Source organism: Urocitellus parryii, chromosome 4, assembly GCF_045843805.1.
Source record: "Urocitellus parryii isolate mUroPar1 chromosome 4, mUroPar1.hap1, whole genome shotgun sequence".
NCBI classification, from domain to species: domain Eukaryota; kingdom Metazoa; phylum Chordata; class Mammalia; order Rodentia; family Sciuridae; genus Urocitellus; species Urocitellus parryii.
The window spans coordinates 97604507-97625341 of NC_135534.1; the positions used below are offsets into that span (position 1 = coordinate 97604507).

The 20835-nt window shown below is 37.4% G+C and overlaps 1 protein-coding gene across 1 annotated transcript in view; it reads left to right on the forward strand.

The window, feature by feature from the left end:
• The first annotated feature begins 5738 nt into the window (after positions 1 to 5738).
• Fdx1 (ferredoxin 1) overlaps positions 5739 to 20835 on the forward strand; it is a 31174-nt gene continuing 16077 nt past the window's right edge. The window contains exons 1-2 of the mRNA XM_026392543.2: positions 5739 to 6070; positions 11398 to 11522. Coding sequence (XP_026248328.2) covers positions 5886 to 6070; positions 11398 to 11522 — 310 coding nt within the window. The 5' untranslated portion in view covers positions 5739 to 5885. The remainder of the gene's footprint in view (positions 6071 to 11397; positions 11523 to 20835) is intronic.

Genomic DNA, 20835 nt, shown 5'->3' on the forward strand with positions numbered 1-20835 from the left:
AGGTACAATACACCTCATTTCTCCAAGTTGAGGAAAGTCTTGAAACCTAAACTAATGCAGTGGTCAAAACAGTTCAGAAAGTTAAGATGACAGTAAGAATTCACTAATGGTTAGGGTTAATGCAGAACTTGTTCGATATTTAAGCCTGGGTGTAGGAGGTGAAATAATGTTTCAAGGGGAAGATGACCAGTGTCTCATTGGACGGTTCTTCTGCCCAGAGGAATCCGAGCCACTCTAAACAGCCACTCTAAACCTTAATATCACAAATAATGAAGCCATCCAAAATCTTAGTATCTCAAATAATTACAAAATAATAAAACACAAACAAAAGCAAAGTCCCCATTAGATCTAGTCCACAAGGGTTCCTGAACTAGACAAACACAAAATGTGGTTTATTTAAGGGGGTACATCAAAGGCAGGGATAAGGTTTCAAGGGTGGAGTCGTGGTTCATGGTGTCTTGTGGTCAGCAGATTGATTGACATCTTGGCAGGTCACAAACATCTCAGGTGCTGTGTGGGATCTTAGGCAGAGCTTGAGTGGGAGGTTCACCTGCATCAGGTGATCAGTTCCTGAGGGGGCGCTACAGGGAGTTCTCAATGCCAGACCTATGCCCTCAGGAGGCTACTGTGTGCAACAGTCCACACACAGCCAACAGACAGCTCATGACAGTAATGGTCCTTCACAGATGTCTGCCCTAACTCTTGGAACTTGTGGATATGTTACCTTTCATGGCAAAAGGGATTTTTCAGATAATAATTAGGGATAGGGACCTTGAGATGGGAGATTATCCTGGATTATCAGGATGGGCCCAAACTAATCACTTTAATCTTTAAAAGCAGAGAAGCTTTCCTGCTGAAGTCAGAGAGAGAAGATGAGGGAAGAAGATTCAGAAAGATGCCAGATAAGGAGTCCACCAGCTACTGTTGACTTTGAAGATGACAGAAGTGAACCAAGGAATGCAGGCAGCCTCCAGAGGCTAGAAAAGGCAGGAAAACAAATTCTATCCTAGAGCTCTGGAAAAGAGTGAGTCACTGCTGAAACCTTGACTTTAGCCCTGAGTCCTATCTCTGATTTCTGACACATAGAACCAGAAAAGAGTGAAATTTCCAGCAACAACAGAGAATGAATATACTACGGTAGCAATCTTTTATAAGGACATGGAACTTAAATGTTTTTGTTACATGTTTTTTTTTTCTCCAAAATATCATTAAAAAGAAACACGTGAAGGTTGAATAAAGAGCATCACATACTGTATATTCCCCAAGAGCAAGACAAGAGGGCAAGCAGAGAGATCAATACAACCAATATGGCAATATATTTAAATACCAGCTGTGTCTTTAAGTGTAAAAAACTTGCTCATCAAAATCTTCAGCAATATTTAAAAATCACCTTGGGATGGAATGGTAATTTCTTGGAATGAAATTTATTTAAGTCTACTTACATGCTTTTTTAAAAAAAATCAGGGGCTGGGGTTGTGGCTCAGCAGTAGAGTGCTTGCCTAGCATGTGCGAGGCCCTGAGTTTGATTCTCAGTGCCACATAAAAATAAATAAATAAAATAAAGATATTGTGTCCAACTAAAAAATAAATATAAAAAAAAATAGATTAGGAGGTGGGGATGTAGTTTAGCGGTAGAGCATGTGCAAGGCCCTGGGTTTGATTCCTAGCACTAAAGAAATAATAAATGAATGAGTGAATGAATGAATGAATGAATGAATAAAATAAAAAACCTTGAAAAAAGAAAATTCAGGTAATACTTTCCGATCTTATTCCTAAGTTATGTGGATGGTATAGAATCTTCATTTATTATTGAATATGGCATTGGAAAAACACATACAATAATACTAATAGTATAATCTTACCTTTTGTTATGGCCCAGTCTTGGGACTGAGAAGACCTAGGTTTGTATTTTGAATCAACTACTTACTAGCAGTATGGCTTCTAAGAGAGTCACTAGCACAGTAACAAGTTTTCTCATCTGTATAATAAGAGGGCAGAAATTGTTTTATTCACTGCTATGTCTCCAGCACTAGCATAGTTATTTACACACTTCTGATGTCAATAAGTATTTACTCATTTAAAGCATAATTACCATACAGAGTTGCTGAAAATAAATGGGATAAATTCCTTTAAAAGACATTATTAAATGTCTTCCCTGAGCAGGGCCCTGTGCTAGGTCCTGGGGATATGAAGATGAATAACATAGCACCCCTACTCTTTGGGAGTTTCAGTCTAGAGGAGTTACAGAGATTATGTGTGAAGAAAGAAAAAGTGCCATGAAGCTCATAGTAGGTGCTCAATAAACATTGTTTTAAAAATAGCATTTTGCACTTTAGAAAGCATTTTTTTCATAAACATTATCCCATTCAAAACAATGGATACAATGCATTTTATGAGAATAAACAAAGGTCTTGGGTGTTCAAAAGAAGATGAGATGATTTGTTGGTACGAATAGGCATAGCTTAACTCGAAAGATGGAATTAGAGAAAAATTCTATGGTTTGAATGTTTGGGTTCCCTCTAAAATCCACATTTAAATGTAATCTCCAATACTACAGGTGGAGTTAACAGGATGGAGTTAACAGGATGCATTAAGTCACAAGGGGTCTACCCTCATGGAACAAACTAACACTTTTATAAAGGGCTAGACAGAACTAACTAGGTACTTTTGCTTTTACCCTTTGTGTATGTGAGGACACAGTAACAAAGTGCCATGTTGGAAGCAAAGACTGGATCCTAACCAGATACTAAACCTGCTGGCATCTTGATTTTGGACTTCCCAGTCTCTGGAACTGTGAAAAAAAAATGAATTTCTGTTCTTTATAAATTAATTTACAACTAGTACATAAAAATATAACTATACTCCATATAATGAGGTACCATGTTTTGACATATGTATAAATTTTGTAATGTTAAATCAGGTCTAATTTGCTATAGCATAGTAAGATGATTATAGATAATAATGTACTGTACATTTAAAAAAGCTAGATGGATTTTTAAAGTTTTCACCATAAAGAAATGATAAATAGGGCTGGGGTTGTAGTTCAGTGGTAGAGTGCTTGCCTAGCATGTGTGAAGCACTGGGTTTAATTCCTAGCATCACATACAAATAAATAAAATAAAGGTCCACCAACAACTAAAAAATATTAAAAAAAGAAATGATAAATATTTAAGGAGACAGATATGTTTAACTTGATTTAATATACTGCTTATAAATTACCTGTAGAACATCAAAATATGAATGGATTTGTGTGTTAGACCTGACATAAACAACTTAAAGGATGAAAGATTTATTTTGGCTCATGGTTGCAGTCCATGGCCGGCAGGCTTTAATTACTTTGGGCCTAAATCAGGTAGAACATCATGGTGGAAGGTCAAGGTGGAGGAGAGCTGCTCACCTCCTGATAGCCAGGAAGGGTTTTAATCCATTGCTGAGGTCAGCGACCTCATAAGCCAATCCCCTCCTCAAATCTCCACCTCTGAACATTGCTGCATTTTGAACTAAGACTTCAACACATGAGCCTTTGGGAGACCTTCCAGATCCCAAACCGTAACAATTTAACAGGAGTAAAAGATAGAGTGGGGGTGGGAGTTTATAGATAAGAAAATATAAAAGCAAAAAAATAAGTAAAAGCACATCTGCAGTAATTCCATATTGCTTTATCTGTGTTCCTGAACCTTATGCTCAGCAATATTCCTGGAATTCTGCTTAATATTTGTAACTGCAATCTTTGGAAAACCTTCACCCACCTTTGAAAATTTGGAGAACATTTTTCCCTCTTTAATTTCAATGCACATACCTAATGAATCCTGCTGTTTACTAATGAAACACATGACACCATTTATTCACGAATACTTATTGAACCTTAATATGCTCAAGACCTTAATATGCATGGTGTGTTGGAATCACAGAGGCCACTAAGATAACTAAGTATTGTGTATACAAAGAAATGCCCTTGAAAGCAGAACACTGTGCCATGACCAAGCCAAAACTGGATTTGCTATAGTAAGGCTGAGAGGAGAAGGAACATGCAAATTTCTTCCAATTTTCTATAATTAAATCATCCGACCTTGGAATTTGATCTTTATAAATAAAAGTCAACTGTTATTTTAGAACCTCTTTTTGGATTACTTGCTAAGGTTTGTTGTGCCTTTTCTAATGCACCTACTGTTTTCTTGATCTGAAGACTGAGGCAATTAAAGGAGTCCAATGACTCTTCTCTCTGCTATCAGGTCCAATATGTTCTTTATATCGCCTGGAAAGATTCTTACTCAGCTTGATGTAGGACAGAAGAGGCTGGACAACTGAGAATTTTTTAGGAAGCAGGTTTATTGGCTGCAGGGTCCAGAGGGGCTATCACCTAAAAAATTCTCTGGACCTCGAGTCTGGAAATTCTTTGAACTTTATACCCAGTGGGAGGAGGGGTTTTAAAGTTTTCATGACAAGTGCTTTTTTATTTTATTTTATTTTTTAGATTAGTCAGGGGTCTTACAGGTTTTATTACAAAAGCAGAAGTAACATCATCAAGCCTGCAACCAAACTTAGCTTTTGCAAGATTCAGCAACTTAGTCCTCACAAATAGAAGTCCTATCCCACATTGAGTTTTTTGAAGAAAATTTTGCTTATTTTCTATTCTAAAGCTTTCTGACAAGAAAAGGAACTTATATGTTAGAAATACGGTGGAGATTTCTGCTTAATTATGTTAAATGTCTCTGGGTGTGGGGGTTTCTGGTCTGCTTCAAGCTATTTTGTTCTGAATATTCTTTAAAATATCTTTTATCGTGTTTTAGCATATTTGCAATAGCCACTTTGGCCTTGTGGATATCGCTTGCTGTAAGAGTACTATTTCAGCTGGAAAGATCTATTGCTCGTGGTTTGTGACGCACCGTGCACTGTGCGTGTTAGTTCGTCTAACCCTCAGAACCGCCGTGAAGCAAGAACTATCTTATCCATGAAGTAGGGAAAAAAAACTCTGATCCTGGAAAAGAATAATTTATCCAAGGTCTCAGATTGCCTAAGTGGTAGACCTTGGATTTGGACATTTGTTGTTTCTGACATCAAAGCCTTTTTTTTCCCATGATGTATTAACTGTGATAAAGAGTATTTTAAAATTCATCTTTCGGGTTTTCCTAAGTCTTTTAGAAATCTCAGTTCATCAAAAGGTTTCCTGTTAAAGTCTCTTGGATTTCACGTGCGCATTAAGCATTTATTTTCAGTCCAGGCCTAGGCTTATGACCTGTTTTCATCAGTGGCCCTAAATCTATTCATTATTGTGATGACCTATAATTTTACATTCATAATTATTTTTGTATAATACCTATTGGCATTCTGAAAATTTCTAACATTTTTTACTGTTCCTGTTGGACAATGCCCAGTATTCCCTTCGGCTGTAAAGCCATGTTAGCTTTCCCTGCATTGTTTTTTTGGCGGGATTGGGGTGGGGGGAGGCGCTGGGGAGGCAGTGCGGGACAGTGCGGAGTGGTCTTGGTTAACGGCGGGTTGTTTTACTTATCTTTCTGCTTTACACGTTCTGCCTTGAACTGATCACTTCTGCCTGGCAACTCTAAAATGCTGAGAAGCTTCCAGGTTAACTCAAAACTGACCGGTGAGTGAACTCCGCGAGCTCCAGCCCGGCCCGGAGGAGAGAGCCCGCCCCGGAGGCGTGGACACGGGCGGGGCCGGGCGGGCTCGCCGCACCTAGGGCTTTATAGGTCTCGAGCAAGTGGCGCGGAGTCGACGGCAGGCGGCCGCAGGGAGCAGGACTGCGCCCAGACGCTCCGCCCCCCGCCGCGGCCCTCGGGCGTCCTTCCGCCCAGCTCGCCGAGCCTTCACCTCCGCGCCGCTGGGGCGGCCTGCGTCCATCCAGCAGCTAGCGACCGTGGGCCATGGCCGCCGCGGGGAGTTCCCGGCTCCTGCGTATCGCCTCCGCGGCCCTGGGTGGCTCGGTCCGCCGCCCACTGCTCCTCGCCGGACCCCATGCGGGGACCAGCGGCCTGCCGGGGAACCCGGGGCCGGGCCTGGGCGGCGGCGCGCGGGCAAGCCGGCCGCTGAGCGTGTCGGCGCGGAGCAGGTGAGGCGCGGGCGGACAGTGGGGTCCTGGCCGGGGGCTGCGCTCCTTAGGCCGCCTTTTGCGATGCGGGGTCCTCGCCTGGCGCCTGCGTGCGGGGCCCTTCCAGGGACACCGGTCCCTCGCTCCGCCTCCTCCTGAGCCCTGTGGGCCGCTCAGTCCTGAAAGTGGTTGGTGTCGCCTCCCTTCTGCCCTCAAACGAAATTCCTCCTCTAACCACCCAGGCCTGGGGGGAAAATGGGATCTGGGACCCCCAGTTTTCTTTTCCAGCTCTTCCTGTGTCTGGGGAGAAACTAGCAACTTGCCACTGCTGGTTCCTAGAGTGTTTTGGATTCACAGTAACCTTTGCCCTGAACTGGCAGTGACCTTCATAGTGGTAAGGGAACAAATACGGGTGCTGGGAACATAAGGGAATAATTATATAAAATGGGCCCACTGTGCTGTCTTCCCACATGCTATCTTTTCCAAGAAGCAATTTGCCTGCAGCCCAAGTGGACAGGATATGTCGCCTTCCTCATCTAACTACCTGGTATCAGCAGGAGAAATGCAGACTTGAAATAATGTCGCTAAGAGGAACCCAAGTTACTGTGAGGTGGGAGACTTTTGTGACCCTTTTCGTGACCCAGATCCTGGAACTCAGGGAGATAAGGATAATTCCGTCTAACCATAAAACCTGTAAGAATTTTTGGTTAAGAATCCAATTTAAAATCCATCAGGCTGGGCCAAAGTGATCTAGAGTTGTGGCAGTGGGGACGTGAAAGTCTGAAGTTATCCTGCTCTTGGTCAAAAGTGAAGATGTGGACCTGGGCTGGACCCTTTAGAAACTCCTCTGGGATCCGCAATAAAATTGGAGTGCAGGAGAGCCATGCTGTCCCTCTCCTGAGAGGACCCACTCTTGGCCTTGAGAGTGTCCTCCTTTCCCATCCCATCTAATAAATTCATGCCTGTTACTCTGAAGGACCTGTCTGAAATCTTTTTGTCTTGATCTCAAGAATTGGGGTTTGAGGGTGGGGGGCTTCTGTGCTCAGTTTTCTGGAAGGTCCCAGCCCTTTAACAATGGGAAATTCTGATGTGACCTGCCAGTGCTCCTTTCTCCTGTGGTAGGGACAATCCTCAATTATGTGAGATAATACAGGTGATGAAGGTAGTCTTGTGCCTGGCAGATACTGAGAGGTCAGTAGATACCTTGTGTTAGCAGCAGCAGCAGCAGCAGCAGCTACTGCTTCTTAGGCTGATAGTGTTGAGGATTTTGTGTTAAATGTTTAAAAAGATCTGAAAAAATTTCCCAAAACATTGGAATTTTTTATTCTTGGGATTTTTTGTGAGGGTACTAGATATTGAACCCAGGGGCACTTAACCACTGTACTATCTTCCCCAGCTCTTTAAAAATTTATTTTGAGACAATTTCTTGCTAATTTGCTTAGAGCCCTGCTTAACTAAGTTGCCTCAAACTTGCCATCCTTCTACCTCAGGCTCCTGAGCTGCTGGGATTAGAGGCATGTGCCACCATGCCTGGCATCATATTTGTTTTTCAAAATCATGCCTTAGGTTTACTGGAAATAAAATTCAGTCAACTTCAGATTGTAGCAGTATGGTGGAGATTTTTATATGTTCCTCACCCAGGGTGTAGTGTGGTAGGAGGCAAGAACTGGATAGAGAGAATATGGGATTTGTATGCTGTCTTTTCCAGTTTCTTCTTGAGAAGGTACCTGAGAAGAGAGTATGGGACTGATGCATCTTATCTCCCATGAATCTGTTTTGAGGTGTATGTTCACTGAATTTTTTGTTTCATGAACTGTGAGTGAGATCATGGAGAAGACAAGTTGGATGGATTTGTCCCTATTTTTCTTACATACCTTTGACATTCTGTGTGGGTGCTTTCTTGGATGCATTCTTGAAACTTGGGTATAAATTAGGACATATTGAACATATTTATGTAACTAGCATTTAAGTGAACATGAGTGTTGTTTTCTTAATGGGTCCCCACCTTTATTATTTGGATTTGAATGTTGTATTTCCTGTCATAGACTTTGGAAGTATAACTGGGTTTTCCAGTTCTCATCCCAGACCTGTGCTGTTTGTTACTGCTTAACTACGTGTGGCTATTGGAAGTGTAAGGTAAAGTTACATAAAATTAAAGACACAGTCCACCAGTTACACTAGCCACATTTAAATACTCAGTTCTGCATGTGACTAACAGTGCCTTGTTGGACATTGCAGGTATAGAACATCTGTGTTATTGCACAATGTTCAATTGGACAGATCTATTCTAGAAGCTGTAGTTATGAGTTTGAAGTTTAACATTTAGATAATTTTGTCAGAATTAAAAAACCCAACAACTTAACTTTTATTGTAAAACACCCTGACACACCATTTGGAATGATTTAGATTGTAAAGGGTTTTCACATATATTACTTCATTTGACTATTAAGACAATCCTATTAGGTAGGAAGGGATAGATAAATGGTAATAAAATTACACATTAAGTAGCCGGCAAAACCAGTTCTAGAACTCAAGTAGTTTTTGTTTGGTTTTCGAGCACCATAATGGCTGATTTTTTTGTTGTTGTTATAGTAGGGATCAGGATTGAACCATGGCATCATACCTGCAAGGCAAACATTTGATCACCAAGCTACAATCCCAGTCTTTAGTCTATAGTTAGTGAGTTATTTGGGAGAGTTAAGGTGACTGTGTAAGTAGGAACCCTAGACTGGGTCCTTTTTCTGGGCTAGTGTGCCTGGATACAGTATATCATGGAAATGTGGTCATAAGCAGCTGCAACTTACTCTTTTAGTAGGAGGCTGCCAAGAACTGTAGCACAGCAAACACACAAATGTATGCTATGGTCAAGCAGAATACAAGATAAAAGTAATTGGTAAAGTTGAGTAAAGGGTAACAAGTGAAGAAAGTAGTTTGCAGTGATGATGGATTAATTGGTGATGATAGAAGATTAAAAAGGGTTATATTTGTTTCCCAGTGCATGAAATCTCATCCTTTTGGGGACCAGCTAAAAGCTTTTATTAGTTCTTAGAACTGGAAGAAGAACATCCAAAAAAACCCATCAATGCTAATCTTTGACAGTGAACAGATAAAAATTAATTTGGGTGAAGTACATGGGTTTACTATTTTAAGGAACACAGGATTTTCACAGACTTAATTTCTTAAAATCATTTTAATTCTTTAGTTTGCAGCTTGGTGAAGTTATTTTATCCCAGGTTTACTTATAAACAAGTGACTTCCTATGATGACCTAATGAATGTCAGAACCAGGACTAGAATCTCTACCTTTTGAATCTTAAGTGCCATATTTTTTGGACAGAAGAATTACCTTTCCTTTCTACTTTGCACTTCCTCTCCTTTACTGAACTGATTAATATCCTCACTTAACTTTTGTTTTAATAGGACTATATGCTTTCAGTACATAATAGCAGGTCATGTTCTTAGCAGTAAAAAGGCTTTGATTTTAAAGATTATCAATCAGTGTTTGTTGGGTTTTATTATGTTAGATATTTTGTGTTTGTTTTCAGAACTATATAAGAAGCCAGGTGCAGTAGTGCACGCCTGTAATTCTAGTAGCTTAGGGCTGATACAGGAGGATCGTGAGATCAGAGCCAGCCTCAGCAACGGTGAGGTGCCAAGCAACTCAGTGAGACCCTGTCTGTAAATAAAATACAAAATAGTAGTTTCTATTATGGCTTTAACTTCCAGACATTTGTTCATATCAAATCTCTAGAGTTTTCTCCTGGGCCCAGACCCATATTACCATCTGGCTTTGGAACATTTTCATCTAGTTTTTCCATTATTGAATGAAATAAGTTTAAACTTGAACTAATTTCCATCTTCCCTAAAAACTCCTCTCTTCACCCTAAACTTTATCACCTGTTTGCCCATACCAGAAATCTGAACATTATTTCCTCACTGTCTCCCAGTTTATGGCATATAAATATTCTCCAAAATCTTCAGTACTATCTCCTGAATAGCTCTTCTGTATCCATGCTTGGTCTGTGCTCTTCTAATACCCTCCACAGCATTCTCCCTGCTTCTGGAATATCTTTATTCTCAGCCACTTTACCTTGGGAAAAAAAGGCAGTTGTCTAGATTAAAATCATGATTAATGTTTGAAAGTAGGTTTTCCTTTTATTCAGTGCTGAAAATTGTACCCAGGGCCTTCCTGGTGCTAGGCAAGCACTCTACCACTTGGGTCACACCCCAGCAAGAAAACTTGTTTTTAGCAATTTAGTTATTGTTACAAAAAGAAGTGGGAGGACACAGGTCCTTTTGTGGGACACACACACACAGACACACACACACACACACACACACACACACGATCATTCTAAATTAATAGAATCTTTTTTTCAGTGTTAGGGAGGATCTTATTCAGTTACTGGGGCTTCACTTGCCTCATTTGTGAAATGAGATAATTAGATTTGATAATTTTTAGCTCTGAAATTATTTAATTATGGCTTATATTAAAATTTTATTTGATAGACTATTACCATCTGTTGCTAGTAGTGAAAATTATAACTTATTAAGTCGAAATACATCTTTTCAATTGTGATGTAAAAAGTAAAATGGTGATGGTGGAGGGTAAGGATCTAATCACTACTATAATTTGCCAAATTTTGTAGTGGCGTTGATAAGAAGGGAAGGAAATTTAAGTCAGCTTGCTGATAAGATAATATAGTAAAATGTGAAAGGATATATTTATCTTTCAAAGATTCAAGCAAGTAAACAATTAAAAACCTTTTGTAGTTCTATTGATTTTTGGGTACACAGAGTCAACCCAAATGAAATGTTCAGATACTCAAAAAACTCTGAAACTGTTATTTCTCGACTGCAGTCTCTTCTCTGCTTCTCTGGCACTTATTCTATCAGGCATCTGGATAGTGATCACACTACTGAGAGCAAAATGTTTTTGTTTTTTTTTTTAAAGCTCACCACTCACCACAAACCTAGTCTTGTCTTTCAGGAGCACATTCATTGAGTTAGTTTTTTTTTTTTTTTTTTGGTACTGGGGATTGAACCAGGGCACTTTACTGCTGAACTACATTTCAGACCTTTTTATTTTTTGAGGTAGGGTCTTGCTAAGTTGCTGAGGCTGGCCTTAAATTTGCGATCCTCTTGACACAGCCTCCTGAGTCACTGGGATTAAAGGTGTGTGCCATCCTGTTAGACCAAAATAAACTTTGGAAAGGAAAGAAAATACTGTAAAAGAGCGTATTCCTATAACGTGCACATGCTTTATTTCTTTGAATTTACAGATTAAAATGATTATTTGAAGTTGTATTTTGCAATTACTAAGAACATTGAACAACTGTTCTTTTCCAGCTCAGAAGATAAGATAACAGTCCACTTTATAAACAATGATGGTGTAACATTAACAACCAAAGGAAAAGTTGGTGACTCTCTTCTAGATGTTGTGGTTGAAAATAATCTAGATATTGATGGTTTTGGTAAGTATGGAACATTTCTTTAAATTCATAAATGAAACTATTGAATAGGGTTCAACTTTTTTCTTTGAGGAATTTTGACCTGTAGCTTATGACATAAAATATTAAGATTTAGGAGGTGCTAATATTGTGTTTTAATTATAGAGAATGGAGTGATACTGTTTTTTTATTCTTTGGAAAGAATTTAAATAGCCACATGGCCAGAAATCTACTGTGACCTTATCACCTTACTGTTTATCTGTGTGATGTGAAGCTGAGAGTAGGGAGTGGAATTTAAAGGTTGGAGATAATATCATTATTAGGTATCTTTCAATATCATGTCACAGAAGCATATTTAAATAGTTTTGATTTATGATAAGTGTCAGCTCACTTTCCTAGGAAGGGTGACTTATCAAAAAAAAGTGTTATTTACAGAGTTTTCATTTCTGTACTTCTGACATATTCCTTAACCACATGTATGAAGCCCATGTTTCAGCAGCTGCCATTTTACAGGTCCTCAGGCCTACTGATTCTCAGGATCAGTTTTGCTCAAGTACTATCTCTGTCTGGAATGGTCATTCTCAAAAGAGTGTTCTCTTGACCGTTGCCACCCACATCACCTTGGAAAAATGTAGATTCTCAGGTCCACTCCAGATTTACTGAGTCAGAATGTTAAATATTTCTTGATCTTTGACAGAAATGGGTGAACCATGCTGCTGTATGCATTGGAACTTTTGAATATTATGTAGCTGGAAAAAATTTAAATCTGAATACTAATAACTTAGAACAGTGTTAATTAAACTTTCATTTGATGAATGGTATGGTGCTGAAATACACTCTCAGATCAGTAACTTTGGGAGGGAAGTTAAACATAATTTCATACCAGAAAGAAGGCTAAACAATTATGTTGACATTCTATGCTGTTAATTAAGGAATAGATACTAATAGGGAAAGAGCTTAGAAAAATTGCATTAAAGTAGGAATGTTTTTAAGTTCACAGAAATCTCTTGAATAAGGATAATAGCAAGCAGCACTGATGATGTAGTTATAGGCAGGCACTCAGATACATACCTCAATCTGCAATAGCTGATGTTTTTATTTGCTAGAATATGCATCTGTACCCCTGCCTGCCTGCCTTTGCATTTACTTCTATGAGAGATTTAATCTCAACTTGAGTTTTGAATTATATAAAGATTTTAGGACTAGCATTCTTTAAACATATTTTTCTATTGTGTAAGTATGCCATGATTTATTTACTCTGTTGTCTTCTCTAGAAATTTAGGTGTCTTTCAATTTTTAAGTATTATAAATAACATTAAAGAGAGCGTCCTAAGAAGTTCTTTTCTATGTGTTTTGTAATTTTCTTGCAATAAATTCCTGGGGATGGAATTGCCTAGAAAAAGGTTGTTTTATAAATTGTGTGCTCAAATTATTTGCCTTTTTATCTGAAGGGTATTTATTCTTACTGGTTATCAAAAGATTGTTAAGTATACTACTTAACAAAATAATCATGAAGATGAAAATTTATTTTAAACATTTATTTAAATGGCTTTCAATCTCTTTCACATGAAGCTAAATCTTTTTCAAAATAAAGTAAAATACCTTATTTGTATAGATAATTATCACAAGCTGATTTATGTTAATTTCTTCTAAATTAAAACAAGTGTTTGGCAACTTTAATATTTAGATATCTTTTTAATTTTTTGAAAATATTTTTTCCTTCATCATTTGTGACTATGCATTGCAGTACAGTGTTTTTCAAACTGCCAGTAGTGACCATTATTGGGTCATGGGATTAATTTAGTGGCTTCCAACTAGCATTTCAAAGGAAAAAGAAGAGAACCTATAAAACACACCATCCTTTGCAAGGGTGTTTCTTTATGAAATATTGTTCTGGTATTTTACAGAGTATTTTTGTACTGGGTCATGATCTAAAATAGAATTCATGCTATGAATCATAGTCAAAAATACATATATTTTTGAAAGCTACTTATTGGCATGGTTAAGAGTAGAGGGCAGCCCTGGCTTGTGTTTTATCAGCTGTGTGACCTTTGGTTAGGCACCCAACCTCTTTATACCTTGTGTTCTCATCTGTAAGATGGAAGATAATATTAATATCTACCTCATATATTTCTGTAAAGATCAAATGAATCAATCTAAGTAAGTGCTAAATAAATATTAGCTGTTATTGTTAACATAGGTATTATTACAGATTCATTGTAGCAATTAAAAAAAACATTAGAAAAGAAATTGAAAGTTCCCATAATCACATCACGAGATAGGCACTAAAGTATTTTCTTTCAGTACCCCAGAAATATAGAAAATTTAATGCCAACACACTCTTTAGAGGGTTGATTAAAAATTCTGCTGGTGTCATAGAATTCACATATTGAGACTTAGAAGGAAGCTTTAAAGATCAAGGACTCTAGTATGTTTGGAAATTTGGTATGTATATGTAAGCTTGAAATTCACAAGAAATAGGTCTAAGACTCCTTTTTAGAATAAAGATAAAAGAAACAAAATCAAGACGTCTGGAACGTTATTTTTTATAAAGAAGAGGCAATTATGACATCACCAAAGGGCAGTTATTTCATTAATTCCTAAAGCTGAGTATAGAAGACCTTCTAAATATTGCCCTTGTCATAAGTTATAGTCAACAGATGAACAACAAACTCCACATGTGACTGACCAAATCCATAGTCTACAGCTTTTCCCTGGGTGATCTCAACCATTCTATGACCTTAATCCAAATAAACTCTTAAATTTACGTCTTTCTCCCTCTGAGTCTTGGTCTTACAGATCCAACTCCCTACTTTACATCTCTTCTTGGAACTCTAAAGGTATTTTAAACTCAACATATTTAAACAGATTTTGATCCTGCATGCCTGCCCTCTTCAGCATCTCTCATCTCATTGATGAGCACCACCCAGCTGCTCAAGCCTGAAACTGGGAGCATCTTTTATGCTTTTGCTATGTCCAGCCCATCAGCACCTCTTGTCAGTTGTGCCTCCAAGATGTGTCTCCAATGTGTACTGTTGACTCCATCCCTATGGTTGTCATTTGGGACTGGCCAGTCATCATTGCATACCTGAAGCTGCTAACCTGCTTCTACACTTGAGCCCAGAAGCCAGGGTGATTTGTCATGACACAGATATGTCAGTCTCCTGATTAAACCCAGGAGTGACTTGCCTTCCTCTTAGATCAAATCCATATTTCTTACCCTAACCTATAAGTCTCTGCATTACCTGTTCCATCCACTATTCTTCCTCTCTCCCATTTCTCATTCTTTCTCTTACTTTGGTCACACTGGCTTCTTATCTAGAGCTTGAACTTACCTAAAATTTCTGTTTTTGAGACTTTGTACATACTTTACCCTCTGCTGGGATGCATCCTCTCTCCCCCATCCCCAAATTGCCTCTTTGCTGCTTCTCATCAAGTCTCAGTTTGTATACTTCTTTACATCGTATAAGGGCAAATATCCAATTACTATGATTATGAGAAATGCTGTGGAAGACATGAGCAGATTGCTGCGATAGAGGATAATGGGTTCAGATAACAAAAAGAAACCCTTGTTCGCCCAGCCACCTAATCCTTAGCGGGGTTTCTCTTGTTACCCTGAACCAGTTATGAACTTGTTTGTAAATTACTCAGTCTGTAGCATTCTGTCATAGCATCATGAAATGGACTAAGATAGTGGTGTTTATAACTCTCTCCTCTTTACCCCACTCATCTGCCTTTGACTATCCTTTTCTAGCATTTATCACAATCCAGTAATTTACATTTCTTTGTGTATCTTGTGTATTTGTATCTCTCTCCCAGTAAACTCTGATGAGGGATAAAACCATTCCCATTGTATTCCTCACCAGATATGAAGTAATAATGAGTGAATAAATTTTAAAAAATGACAGTTGTAAATTTTGTAAACCCAGAGTCATGAACATTTTTATTGCCAACATATTATAGATCTTTGTGCATTGATAATGCACAAACATATTATAGATAATTGTGCATTGTTTTCAGAGTGAATTGCAATATTCTGTCACCAGGGGGCAGTTGCACATCTGGGATTGAATTTACTTAGCTTACTATCTCTTTTTCTTCTATGCTAGTTCTTTCCTTCTCATGTCTGTTTTAATAGAAACAATTTAAATTGGAAGATCCCAATAGTATTTATATAAATTTTATTTTATTCCCATCATACTTATTAATGTATTTATGACTATGCTAGACCAATCTTTAGAAAATTCGATTTTACATCTGTAGGTAATTTTGCATTTTTAATATATAATATTCCCATGCAGCTGTCTACTAGATTCGTATTTAGGAGTGGGGTTTAGATGTGAAGGGGTTAGGTGTGGGGGTGAACAATCTGTCTTATTAGCATCATAACAAATATACAAAATGACCTTAATATAAGATGGACGTATGCAAAACTATCTTTTCCTGTTGGAGAGCAATCAAATTACATGAAAGGAAATGAGCAATTGTTTGCAATTATCTAACTTTTTCTAAGAAGTAATTTATGACAAAAATTTTTGAAGATTTGATCAAAACCTTAGTATCATTATTCCTGTTTTCAAAAGAAAAAAATTTGATTCAGGAGAGGTTTTATTAATCACCATCTTTGAAATTAGTAACCATGCCTTACTCATCTTAGGGTAATTATAAATTATGCAGGTTTGAAGTTGTATAGATTAACCATATTAAGATTCTTACTCTTTAGCAAAATTATAAGTATTATGAAACCAAAACTATAGTCACAAGCCTTGTAATTTTGAGGTGGCAGGCCAGGTGAATTGTACATTTAACATTTATTACTGTGACTAAAGTGGTACTGCTTTAGGTTGAAAACATATCTACCATTCTTTGTCAACATTATGTGAACCACGCAGTTTACAGACATCTGAATGTCATCCTCAGCACCACATACAAATAAACATGTTGTGTCTACCGAAAATTAAAAAATAAATCTTAAAATTCTCTTTCTCTCTCTTTCTCTCTCTCTCAAAAAAAATGACAAAAAGCTGTTAAGAAAACCAAAAACCTTCATGATAGGTGTCATTATTAATTTAGAAGAAAAAGCTTCAGAATGTTAATGCAGCAACAGAAAAGCAGAACCAAAGTGTGTAAACCTTTAAGTTAAAAACCAAGCAAGGATAGTGGATAAAATGTTGACATCTGAAACTAATATCAATGTAGCTGTAATGTGTCCCTAAATCAGATTATCCTCTGTGCTAAGGTACCAACCATTTTTTATTACTGTTTTTAGTTGACAAATCATAGTTGTAAAAATTTGTGAGGTACAATGTGGTGTTTGTGATATATATATATATATATATATACACACACACACACACACACACACACACACAAACATACATACAATGTGGAATTGCTAATTAATATATCCTTCACTTTATTTTTTGTAGTAAGATTTCTGAAATTTATTCAGCAATTTTGAAATATATATTATTTCTATCTGTAATCACCATGCTGTGCAGTAGATCTCAAATATTATTCCTTCTGTGTAACTGAAACCTTGTACCTTTTGTACATGATCAGATTTCCTCTCCCCCCTTCCCTTCCTCTGGTAATTACTATTCTTCAAAGTTTGAAGCATTTTTGATTATTTGAAAGGTAGGCAAAGCAATGTTAGATGTTTTATGTCAAATGTTTCTTCTACCTAAGTGTATTTAAAGTAAAAAATGTCTGAGGATTGTAGATTTCTGGACTATAAGAACCCAGTTTTCTATGTTACATTTTGTTTCATTGAGAAACTTTGACATACTAGATTTATACAGTTTTAGGCAAGGGTGTCTATTCTCGATACTCTTATTTAACATCATATTGAAAGTCTTAGTGTACTAAGGCCAAAGAAAGAAAGAAAATTTTAAAGACACGCAGATTGAAAAAGAGATGGAAAAAGAACAGAAAAAGACATAACTATTTTTTTCCCTTCAGTAGCCACTTATTTTATTTTAGATTCTCTTTATACCCACATCTTTATCTTATTTAAATGCTTTGTTCAGAAACATGTTTCTATGATTCTCTGAAATTCTTCCTTAAAAAAAAAATAAAACACAGGTCAGATCTCAACACAAACTCCAAAAACGCTACTCAGATTATTGTCTTATTGTGGAGTTTTCCATGAGTGAATATTTCCTCCACTAAGTGCTCTATCCATGGGGTCTTGTAAATCTTTGCTACAGATCTCATGCTGTAGTGATACTTGTAACACAGTCTGACAATTGTGAGTCTCTAGTTTAGGATTAGCCCTTTTACACAGGCTGAGTTGATTTTATTGTCTCAGTTTTCTTTCTAGTACAAAGTATTCTAGTAAGTTTCTTCATAGTACAAAGAATAAGAAAAATATAATCTGTTGATGATAACCTTTTGTGGTAGGAAAAAACTTTGAAAGGAACCATAAGAGAAGGAGGGATCATGAATGTGTATTTGTTTAAAGAATAAATATGGCATTAAACTGTACAATAGGAGCTTAGCATGTAAGAATCAAAAGTTAAACTCCTATATACAACTTTTGTAAAATTTTTATTATGATACTCTTCAGCTCTGAGTTTGGCAGCTTATGCAAGGTGTGGAAACAATTGACAAGTTTCCTGAGAAGGGCAATGAATATTATTAGACAATAAAAATAAGAACTGTAAGAGAAGGTTAAAATAATCTAGACTTCCTAGGGCAGAGAGAGTAGAGGAATGCATGAAGACCTGGAATGGGAATGGTTACTTTTTACTTCAGCTGGCTAGGTGGTTAAAAAAAGAAAAAGGAATGTACTAAATTTTTCAGGAGGGATTTATTGGTATTTGAATCCTTTCTCTATTCTAAGATGATTGAAACCACATTGTATGCACGTTCTTCTTCCCTGGGCTTTTCTAACATCACACATTTTTTATTCTTCACTTCCTCAGCCATTTCTTTTGGACTTGCCTTCTCTATGAACAGTCTCTCATTTCTGCTTCTTTCTTTTCTTTCTCCTTCCTCTCCCCTATTGGTGAAATCTCATGGCTTTTGCTTCTATGTTGTTCATCTCAAATCTATCTAAAATAAAGTATGTTCTGTCATTTTCCCGCTTAAAACCAGCTTTCTATAACCTGCAGCAGATGTTTAAAACTATCACTGTTCCTAGGGCTGAATCAGGGAGAAGAGGGCCAGAAAGACAGGTGTATGTACCCCCCTTACAGGTATCACTTCTGAGGCAATACACTGTGAAAGACTTACCTGAGCATGTAAAAAAGTTACCCACTCAATGTATCAGGAAATGATATGGAGAATAATGGATTTACAGGGCAAGTTCAAGCTCCTTATATGGAGACCCTCTGTCTCTGAAGCCCTTACACATTTCCTTTCCTGACTGAGATTGTGAATTTCATTTTCCTTGCAATTCCCTTTTTCTTTTTAGTACTGGGGATTGAACCTAGGAGTACTTTACACTGAGCTATGTCCCCAGTCCTTTTTTAAAAAATTTGTTTATTTATTATAATTTGTTATACATGACAGCAGAATGCATTTCAATTCATAGTACACACATTGAGCACATTTTTTTCGTTTCTGGTGTACACAAAGTAGAGTCACACTATTTGTATCTTCATACATGTACTTAGGGTAATAATGTCCTTTTCATTTCACCATCTTTCTTACCTCCATCCCGCCTCCCTTCCCTTCCTTCCCCTTTGCCCCATCTAAAGTTCCTCCATTCCTTCCATGCTCTCCCCCCACCATCCCCATTATGGAGCAGCATCCACTATCAGAGAAAACATTTGGCATTTGGATTTTTGGGGTTGGCTTTCTTCACTTAGCTTGATATTCTCCAGCTCCATCCATTTACCTGCAAATATCATGATTTTATTCTCTTTTAATGCTGAGTAATATTCCATTGTGTATATATACCACATTTTTTTAATCCATTCATCTATTGAAGGGCATCTATGTTGCTTTCACAATTTAGCTATTGTGAATTGTACTGCTATAAACATTGATGTATCTTTGTCACTGTAGCATGCTGTTTTTAAGTCCTTTGGGTATAAACCGAAGAGTGGGATAGCTGGGTCAAATGGTGGTTCCATTTCAGGCTTTCCAAGGAATCGCCATACAGCTTTCTGTATTGGTTGTACCAATTTGCAGTTCTACCAGTAATGTATGACCTCTCCAACACTTACAGTTGTTTGTATTCTTAATAGCTGCCATTCTGACTGGAGTGAGATGAAATTGTAGTTTAGTTTTCTCTAATTGCTAGAGATGTTGAACATTTTTTTCATATATTTGTTGATTGATTGTATATTGTGTTCTGAGAAGTATCTGTTCAGTTCCTTGGTCCATTTATTGGTTGGGTTATTTGTTTTTTTGGTGTTAAGATTTTTGAGTTCTTTATATATCCTAGAGATAGTGCTCTATCTGATGTGCGTGTGGTAAAAATTTGCTCCCATTCTGTAGGCTCTGTTAACCTCACTGATTATGTCTTTTGATGAGAAGCAGCTTTTCATTTTGAATTCATCCCATTTATTGATTCCTGATTTTATTTCTTGTGCTTACCTGTGCTATAGGAATCTTGTTAAGGGAGTTGGGGCCTAATATGACATGATGAAGATTTGGGCTTACATTTTCTCCTATTAGGCACGGGGACTCTAGTTTTATTCCTAGATCCTTGATTCACTTTGAGTTGAGTTTTATGCATGGTGAGAGATAGGGGCTTAATTTCATTTTGCTGCATATGGATTTCTAGTTTTCCCAACACCATTTGTTGAAGAGACTATCTTTTCTCCAATATATGTTTTTTGGCACCTTTGTCTAATATGAGAATGTGTCCTCCATTCTGTACCATTGGTCAACAAGTCTATTTTGGTGCCAATAATGCTGTTTTTGTTCCTATTGCTCTGTAGTAGAGTTTAAGTTCTTGTATATTAATGCCACCAGCTTCACTCTTCCTGCTAAGGATTGCTTTAGCTATTCTGGGTCTCTTATTTTTCCAGATGAATTTCATGATTGCTTTTTCTATTTCTATGAGGAATGTCATTGGAATTTTGATTGGAATTGCCTTAGATCTGTGTAGTGCTTTTGGTAGTATGGTCATTTTGACAATAGTAATTCTGCCTATCCAAGAACAAGGGAAATCTTTCCATCTTTCCGACTTCTAAGGTCTTTAATTTCTTTCTTTAGTGCTTTGTAGTTTTCATTGTAGAGGTCTTTCACTCTTTTGTTAAGTTGATTCCCAAGTATTTTATTTTAATTTTTTTGGGCTATTGTAAATGGGGTAGTTTTTCTAGTTTCCCTTTCTGAGGATTTGTCACTAATGTACAGAAATGCCTTTGATTTATGGGTGTTG